Below are 9,683 nucleotides of genomic sequence, written 5' to 3'. Positions count from 1 at the left end.
CAAATCAATAAATCAGTAAATTAGGGTTGTCAAATCGATTAATTGCAATTAATTGCATTCATGAAGCACGATATACTGGTAAAGGTATCATGTGAGATTTCACATAGAGCAGCTGTTACTACATAGAGCCGTTGTTAACTGAGAAGCTGTGCAAATCCACTTCATTTTCAGCGTTTATTTGCGCATCTTCTCAGTTAACAACGGCTCTGTGTAGTAACAGCTGCTCTATGTGAAATCACACACCTGATGGAATTTACCGCTGATTAGATAACCGGCTTTACTGACGAGATGTGCATTATTTATCGGACGATATTTATCACGCACCCCTAGGTATCATGGCACCCTGCTTTTAAAAATGACACGATTCCTCATTTTACTAGTACCAGTACTTTAAGAAAGGCAGCATTTAAATATTGTATTTCCTGAGTTGCGTCGACATAAGACAGATCTTGACTGAATAACTTTAGAAGCTTTAATAAGGATAAACACGTGAATGAATTAATTCATACAGTGAAGACTATGCAGTACTTTTCTTTTAAATTTTGATAATTTTATTCAATTTCTGTATTTTTAACTTGTATGCTACTGTTAAATAGTCCACTGTTTATTTCATTTGTGTCTTTGTTTAATTGCATTTCTCCTTTTGTTTGTTACTTGCATCCATGTTCTTATTATTAACGACAAAAATAAAGTGTGTTTACACGATACAAACACAAACTTTTATTTTGGATGTGATTAATGGTGATTAATCGATTTTACAGTACTACAATAAATACAAAATGTGTCTTAGATAGCAAGGTAGAACAGAGAGTGAGTATTGTTTTTCTCTCTTTCTTTCATCCATGTAAAAATACCTTGATTTTCTGGTTGAGCATCTGGAAAGCCTGATCCAGTGAGCGAATAGCGCTCTGTATTTCTGAAGAGCGCGGCCCAAAGTGATGTCCTTCCACATCAATCTTTTCGTAATAAATACCAGCCATGTCTGCTTTATTGCTCCTGTTTGAAACATATTATTCAAACACAATCATCAAATAATAACAAAGGAACAGTTTACCCAAAAATAAATGTAGATGATGTAGATAAGTTTGTTTCTCATCACAAAAGATTAGGAGAAATTAAGCAGTACATCACTTTGTTGTTGTGTTGTTTTAATCTTTCGTTGTTTCTATCTTTTTGTAAATTAGCACATCTGACTCCATCTAGGCAGAAAAGCTAGAATGATCTGTGTTAATGATTTCTGAGCAGGCTTGAAGTCTTACTTTAACATATTAAGAGCGCTCTCCATGGAGTCGGTCAGGTTCTTCTCTGAAGGACTGCTCACATATTTCTCACAGAATGTAGGTCGGACTCCAAGAATCGTCACTTCACAACCTGAAAGCACAGAAACATGACCTGCATTTAAATGCATTTGTGAGAGAACAAAAAGGCTTTTGAAAGATTGAACACTCCACTTGAAAACCTTGTAAGCTTTTTTTTTAATGTCAAGTAGCAGTAGGAGTCTGGGATGGGAGGAAGCTCTGTGTGACCACCGGGCAAATTTAAATAACCTTTAATTTATACTGTACACTATGGTGTTAGAGACATTTTAAAAGAAATCACAGGAATACATTACATTTCAAAACATTTTCAAATACAAAACAGTTATTTTAAATTGCAATAATAATTCACTGTACTACAGAGTTTACTAAATTTTACCTCTATTAAAATCTTTAGATCCCTTTCTACAACGCTGAAGCAAGTAAATAATCTCCATTTATCTTCCATCATCTCTTATTTTTCAATTTCTACAGGTGAAAATATATCAAATAAATAGAACTTGAAACAGCTCGTGTATTTATTTGAAGATGACAAACAGCATTTTCAAAGTTTAAGCACTTCACACTGTAAGAATTTATAGTCTGCCTCGACCCAGCTGCCACTCCACAATATGTTTGAGCATGCTCCTTTCCCAAAATGGCTTAATTATTATAGAGAAGAAGAAAGTCAACAGTTATGTTGTTTGTAGACCATTTGGGATGATCACATCCTGAGCAAATGGTGACCAATTGTAGAATGGGAATGGTGTGGGACACTGAGAACCACCTCAGACAAAGGAGTGTCAGAACTTAATTAACATAGAGACTACAGCTGTTACAGGGACAACTTCATTTACATGTAATAAACTGAAAATGTATAAAAGGTTTGAACTAAGATTGTTCTGGGTTCATTTTGACTCTGTTGAAGGTACTACATGTACTTTGTCACTGCTATGCTGCAATAAACATCTTCACCGAGATCTTCAGTGTCCTCATTTTTTTTTACAACATTTACTGACCCATTTATCATTTTCCAGTCCTGCATACACCATTTATAACAAACCAAACTAACCTGGCCAGTAGTACATGTAGACTCTCTTTCCTAGTTTCTGCATGGTGACCCACAGCGGCTCTGATCCGTCCCACCACATGGGCAGACGGCTGTCTGAATTAGTCCCAATCAGGAACTCCTTCATGGTGTCTGTATCCCACATGTAATTCCCAGTCATCTGGTGAACCTCACAATAGCGTCCTGAAACATGAGGAGTGCAGAATAAATATTTTCAACAATGGTGGATTTAAATCAGCATGAGGTGCATTTGATTAAAGAGTCTCATTCATTTATTAAATTCTTTTTGCTTTAGCTCAGGAAACTCCACAGAGCTTACAGATGTTTCAGTGTCTTTGAATAGCCTGTAAAAACAATGGATCATTTGTCCACTCATGTACTTCAAGCTCTGTGGAGATGAAGGCACACAATGAAGATTATTAAAATAAAAAAAAATCAGAAAAAATGATTTCTAAGTAAGTTCAATATACAGGTTCATCTCAATAAATTAGAATCTTGTGGAAAAGTTCATTTATTTCAGTAATTTAACTCAAATTGTGAAACTTTTGTATTAAGTAGATTCAGTGCACATAATCTTAACAAATTTGAATATGGTGACATGCCAATCAGCTAATCAACTCCTGCAAAGGTTTTCTGAGCCTTCAAAATGGTCTCTCGGTTTGGTTCACTAGGCTACACAATCATGGGGAAGACTGCTGATCTGACAGTTGTCCAGAAGACAATCATTGACACGCTTCACAAGGAGGGTAAGACACAAACATTCATTGCCAAATAAGCTGGCTGTATACAGAGTGCTGTATCCAAGCATGTTAACAGAAAGGAAAAAAAAGATGCACAACCAACCGAGAGAACGGCAGCCTTATGAGGATTGTCAAGCAACCCCTCTCTCCGTTTCAGTGTAGCATAGGTTACCAGCCACCTGTTTTTCCTAGTTTGGAGTCTGAAGTCGCGGTCCCCTCCGCTCACGCGTTTGTCCAGCGGTGCCACCGCACTTGGACCAGAGCCCGTGAGACTCTGCTCCAGATGAGGGAGCGCACTAAGGCCAAGGCCGATCGCCACCAGTCGAGGCCTCCTGTATACGTCATGGGTCAAAAAGTGTGGCTTTCTACTAACAACATTCCGCTCCGTTTCTAATAGATTAGCTCCCAAATTTATTGGCCCGTTTCCTGTCACCAAGATCATTAGTCCGGTGACAGTTCGCCTCAATTTACCTCCGGTGTACAGGAGGATTCATCCCGCCTTCCATGTGTCCAAAATTAAGCCAGTGTTTTATTCATGCATTAATCCGCCTACCCCGGTTCCCCCACCGCCGCGGCTCGTAGATGGGGAACCGACTTATTCGGTTAATCGGATTCTGGACTCGAGACGGAGGGGACGAGGATTCCAGTACTTGGTGGACTGGGAAGGTTACGGTCCGGAGGAGAGGAGTTGGGTACCTGCTAGGGACATACTGGATCACTCCCTTATTGATGATTACAATCAGCAGATAGGCCCGTCTGAGAACTCCAGGAGGTGTTCCTAGAGGGGAGGGTACTGTCATGGTTGGTAAACCGTGATCTCGGGGTTTTCACTATGTGGGTGAAGTTTGTGTCTTTCGCGTCAGCACAGATTGTTTCATGTGGGCGTCTCCGCTAATTGTCATCAGCTGCAGCTGTCACTCATTACCTCTCCCTATATATTGCCCTGTCTAGCATCTTGTGTTTGTCAGAGCGTTGTTTCAGTTTTCTGTGTCTCATGTTCTGTCCTCCTTGTGCTTGTTTTTCTTCGTTGGATTGTCTTGTCTCCCCGGAACCCCGTCCACTCATCTCATCTCATCTCATCGCTGGATACACCACTTACCTTCACGGCTCGCTTCCCCGCAGTTCCTGTGTCACCCTCTCCTGCTGCCAGCTCACCATCACACTCTGGATCCTCTGAACACCTGCATCTTCCCGGACTGTGTATCTCCCGCCAAGAATCACCTGTTTCCCTGTCTTCATGTGTATTGTCTGTTTACCTCATTAAAAATCACTAACTCGCACTTGCTTCCTGCCAGTACTTTGACCAGTCGTTACAGAACTTCACAAGGAATGGACTGAGGCTGGGGTCAAAACATCGAGAGACACCACACACAGATGTGTCAAGGAATTTGCTGAACCACAGACAACGTCAGAGGCGTCTTACCTGGACTAAGGAGAAGACGAACCAGACTGTTGCCCAGTGGTCCAAAGTCCTCTTTTCAGATGAGAGCAAGTTTTAAGAACTGCATCACTGCAGTGTTAAGTTTCCACAAGTCTTTGATGATTTGGGGTGCAATGTCATCTGCTGGTGTTGGTCCATTGTGTTTTTTGAAAACCAAAGTCACTGCACCCGTTTACCAAAGTTTTTTGGAGCACTTCTGCTGACCAGCTTTTTGATAATGCTGATTTAATTTTCCAGCAGGATTTGGCACCTGCCCACACTGCCAAAAGCACCAAAAGTTGGTTAAATGACCATGGTGTTGGTGTGCTTGACTGGCCAGCAAACTCACCAGACCTGAACCCCAGAGAGAATCTTTGGGATATTGTCAAGAGGAAAATGAGAAACAAGAGACCAAAAGATGTAGATGAGCTGAAGGCAACTGTCAAAGAAACCTGGGCTTCCATACCACCTCAGCAGTGCCACAAACTGATCACCTCCATGCCACGCCGAATTGAGGCAGTAATGCTATAAAACAATTATCATATCAAGAACCTTTGGCCGTTCCTGCAAGTTACAGCCCTAAGAACTACTAATAATACTTTACATAATAACCTTCTTTATCAAATCTCAAATATTATAAGATGCTCAACAGATTCAACAGTTCAAGTAGTTCATGCACACTTGAATATGAATTATGTATTTCAAAATGCTGCATTTATGATGCCTTATATACAGTAATAATATATTGAGATACTATTACAATTCAAAAGAGCTATTTAATATATTTTCAAAATGATGGAAAGCTGAAATTTCAGCGTCATTACTCCAGTCTTCATTGCCACACTATCCTTCAGAAATAATTATTTTAGGATAACTTGCTGCTCAGGCAACATTTCATATTGTTAGACACGTTGAAAATTTTTCTTTTAAATATTTTTGTGGAAACAGAATTCATTTGAAACCTGAGTAACATCATAAATGTTTTTCCTGTCATTTTTGATAAATTTATTGCATCCTTGTTAACTTTTTTTTTTTAAGTAAAGTAAAACTAATTGCATTTAAATAGTGTATAAAGGTAGTTATCTTTGTTTAATGGTATTAATAACAGTTATTCTAAGACAGTTTGCACTATGGCCAGATAAGAGGTCAGGCTGACATCCCAGCTTTGCTCTCATTGTTTGATTTCATTTTTTGTCAAAGCTCGAGACCATTTGTCATGGTAGACTATCTTCTGAATGTGCCCAAACAAAACAACTGCCATCAAAAGAGCAGGAAAGCCTTGGCTGTGAATAAGGCTTTCCTGCTCTTTTGATGGCAGTTGTTTTGTTTGGGCACAATTCCCTTTTCAACAAAGCTTCAGAAGATAGTCTACCATGACAAATGGACTCGAGCTTCGACAAAAAATTAAATCAAACAATGAGAGCAAAGCTGGGATGTCAGCCTGACCTCTTATCTGGCCATAGTGCAAACTGTCTTAGAATAACTGTTATTAATAATATTTATTGCACTCAGACAGGTATGTTTTTTGCAATGGTTTTGAAAATTCTAGTTTCAACATTGTTTGTTCTTCAGACCTTACTCTTTAAAAGAAAAATAAGCATCATATTTATGCAAAGTGGCCCATATTTGGTTTTTGACCACTAAAATGTATTTTGTAAAATTTAACAATTTACTCCTGGAGCCATATTGAAATTTCAGTATGTCTTTAAAATGAAGTTGCCAAAAGGAAAGTTTGTTAAGAACCAAAATCTAAAAGGGTATTAAGATATCTTTAATAATTCTTGAGTTATGCAAACTTGAAAAGTGTTTTTCCCATTTTTTAATGGCCACTGGCATTTAATGCAACAAAGATAGTCAACAGATTGTACTAATAGTCGACCGATCTCTGTGTAAAAATAATATAATGATACCAACATCATAAATTTTTACCCTCCTGTAATTTGACTTTAAATCTCAGGTGAAATTTTTCATTTCGACCCCTCTCTACAAAATAGTGGATTACTCATTAAATACATCTGTGACATTTAATATTTTTGGTTTTCATCACTATACATGTTTACCATTCCTCAGGAAAAAAATAAATACTGAAAAAAAAAAAAAAAAAAAATTGAGCCAGGGATCTCTGATTGGGTTTTTGCTCTACAAGATCACTTTTAATGACCTTTACTCTCTTTTTGAACTGTTTTTGTATATTAGTGTACAACAAAATGGCATTGGTAAAGCACTACAGTAACAAAACAATGATTAAGGCTAAGCTTCACAAACATATGGAACTCATTTGGAGATTCTGGAGATCATAACATCTTACATCCCACTAACGTTAGATTAGCTGCTCATAATAAAGATAATAAAGGTTCAAAAGACCTAAACCAATAACTTATATCTGCAACACAAGAAGTGACACTGTAACATGATGTGTTTTATCAAATGTGTTTATTTTTTAGCAGAAGTAAACTAGCCAAGATTGCATATGAAAAACATGACAAAAAATAAACACTCACCTGTCATTAGAGAGTAATAGTTCGGATAGGACAGACTGGGGAAATCTGGAGTCGTGTAATCCACTTTCACTCCGTTTTCCACGATTTCTCTAAATCCGGCCAGGTTCTGTAAATCGTCCATGTAATCATAACGGAAGCCATCGATCAGAAACACCAGGAGTTTGCGGTTTGCGTCGCAGCATCGGGACAGAAGGAGAATAAAAACGGTGAGGATGTTCAGCGCGGCTCGAGTCATGATGCTCCGGTACTGAGGGATGAACTCAACTGATCTGACTGATGGAGAGATGAACACTAAACGCGCGAATTCATGAAAAACTCTCCGTCTCAATGGGCGTGTGCGGGGAGAGTCCAAGACCAGCTTTTTATTTATTTATTTATTTTTTGTATCTCCACAATCATATCATTTCATGCATTTATGTTCTTGGGAATATTTATAATCCGTCACGTCATTTCCACTATTTAGCAGACCATCATACCAAAAATACTGGCTGTTAGTTTAACTCCTGGACCACTACTGGGACTTGAAAAGTTTTGGCCTGCGGTCTTTTTGTTCTACACATTATGTGATCTGCACTGTCCTCTGGTGTCAGGAAACTGATAAAACAGCCCTCACATAAACAAACAGAAGTGTCTTTCCTCTGCCACTAGTCTGTGCAATAACCTCAACATTATGCCCTCACCTAAACCTCAGACAGAAGCAGTGAATCTGAGAAACCTACCCAAAATATGGTCCAACAAACCTCTTCTGTAGTTCATTCAGATAGGCGAAAAGTAGTCACATTGAACTTTGAGGAGGTGGATTCAGTAGATAATGGTGGAACTCTACCCCAATGCAATAAAATTGTGCAACAATGTTCAGAAATGTGTTTGGTACCACACAGTTGAGTGATCACATATCTCAGTTTTTTTTTTGTTGTCAGTGACCCAGGTGCAATTAAGACCAGCAAATGAAGCCAGAAGACAGACACACACACACACACACACACACACACACACACACACACAGAGAGAGAGAGAGACCAGATCACTTTACACACAACATGAGCTGTGTTAAAACCATACACTGTATAAAGGTTAAAACCTGCTAAATAACATTGCACAACATTCACTTATCAGCTATGTGCTATTCTGGAGGGGACACTTTGTGTTAAAAACAATTATTGATCATGAATGGTTTGGCTTGATTCCTCAAATCATATCTTAATGTATTCCTCTGTGATCAAACTCATGAATTTTGCCTGGTGTAAATCAAATTTAGTTCAACAAGTTTCTGCAAAGTTAAAAACTTGAAAAGTGAAAATTAGTGAGGTGTCTGGGAATCAGTTATGTGAACATGCACCTTTGTAACAAACCCAGTGCTTTACTGTGTTTTGGCAGTTGTTAATGGCAAATTGTGAGTAATTTATGAATTTAAATAAAGTACTAGTGTATCTGGTGCACTCTGAGAGTTCAAGAGCACCAACCCAGGTTCAGTGTAGAAAACTGAGCAAAGAAAAGAGTTGGTGAATTCAATTTGTACCTCAAATGTAAAGGGGACTTTTTTTTAGCGATATAGTGTCTTAAGGCCCGTTCACACCAAGAACAGTAAAACGTGGAATAAAAAGAAAAATGGTTACAAAACTACAAACATGTCAGATATGTGCGATCGCGATTAAGTAGAAATGTTTAGATAAATGGTTTGAATTATTTATAATAAATAATCAACATTTAACCTGGTAAAATATTTAATGTAATTTGTATTTCATCTGCAACAACAATGTGAACTTATCAACGCTATCTCAAGACAATTCGTATGTATTTTACGAGGTGGCTTAACTTTTTTTTGCTTAACTCACGGTTTATTAAAAGAAAGGTAAACATTGCACATTTACAGAATATAATTAGTCATATAATTAGAATATCTTCAAAAAGTTGATTTATTTCACCAATTCCATTCAAAAAGTGAAACTTGTATATTATATTCATTCATTACACACAGACGGATATATTTTCAAACTTTTAATTTTGATGATTATAACAGTATCTCAGAAAATTAGAATATTGTGAAAAGGTTCATTATTGAATACACCTGGTGCCACACTCTAATCATCTAATTAACTCAAAACACCTGCAAAGCCTTTAAATGGTCTCTCAGTCTAGTTCTGTAGGCTACACAATCATGGGGAAGACTGCTGACTTGACAGTTGTCCAAAAGACGACCACTGACACCTTGCACAAGAAGGGTTTTCTGAGTTTTCACTGTTTTTTCAGGTCCAAGGTCAATGCAACCGTATACCAGGAAGTTTTAGAGCACTTCATGCTTCCTGCTGCTGACCAACTTTATGGAAATGCAGATTTCATTTTCCAACAGGACTTGGCACCTGCACACAGTGCCAAAGCTACCAGTACCTGGTTTAAGGACCATGGTATCCCTGTTCTTAATTGGCCAGCAAACTCGCCTGACCTTAACCCCATAGAAAATCTGTGGGGTATTGTGAAAAGGAAGATGCGATATGCCAGACCCAAGAATGCAGGAGCAACCTAGGCTCTCATAACACCTGAACAGTGCCACAGACTGATCGAGTCCATGCCACGCCGCATTGCTGCAGTAATTCAGGCAAAAAGAGCCCCAACTAAGTATTGAGTGCTGTACATGTTCATACGTTTCATGTTCATACT

At 38.3% G+C, this 9,683-nt stretch overlaps 1 protein-coding gene across 1 annotated transcript in view; it reads right to left on the bottom strand.

The window, feature by feature from the left end:
- LOC132113925 (glycerophosphocholine cholinephosphodiesterase ENPP6-like) overlaps positions 1–7,495 on the bottom strand; it is a 9,680-nt gene extending 2,185 nt beyond the window's left edge. The window contains exons 1-4 of the mRNA XM_059521983.1: positions 7,026–7,495; positions 2,368–2,547; positions 1,260–1,371; positions 855–996 (exon numbers count right to left, since the gene is read on the bottom strand). Of these exons, the coding sequence (XP_059377966.1) occupies positions 855–996; positions 1,260–1,371; positions 2,368–2,547; positions 7,026–7,260 (669 nt within the window). The 5' untranslated portion in view covers positions 7,261–7,495. The remainder of the gene's footprint in view (positions 1–854; positions 997–1,259; positions 1,372–2,367; positions 2,548–7,025) is intronic.
- Positions 7,496–9,683: the final 2,188 nt, after the last annotated feature.

This window comes from Carassius carassius, chromosome 33 (assembly GCF_963082965.1).
Source record: "Carassius carassius chromosome 33, fCarCar2.1, whole genome shotgun sequence".
NCBI lineage: Eukaryota > Metazoa > Chordata > Actinopteri > Cypriniformes > Cyprinidae > Carassius > Carassius carassius.
This window is presented reverse-complemented; position numbering and strand designations above follow the sequence as displayed.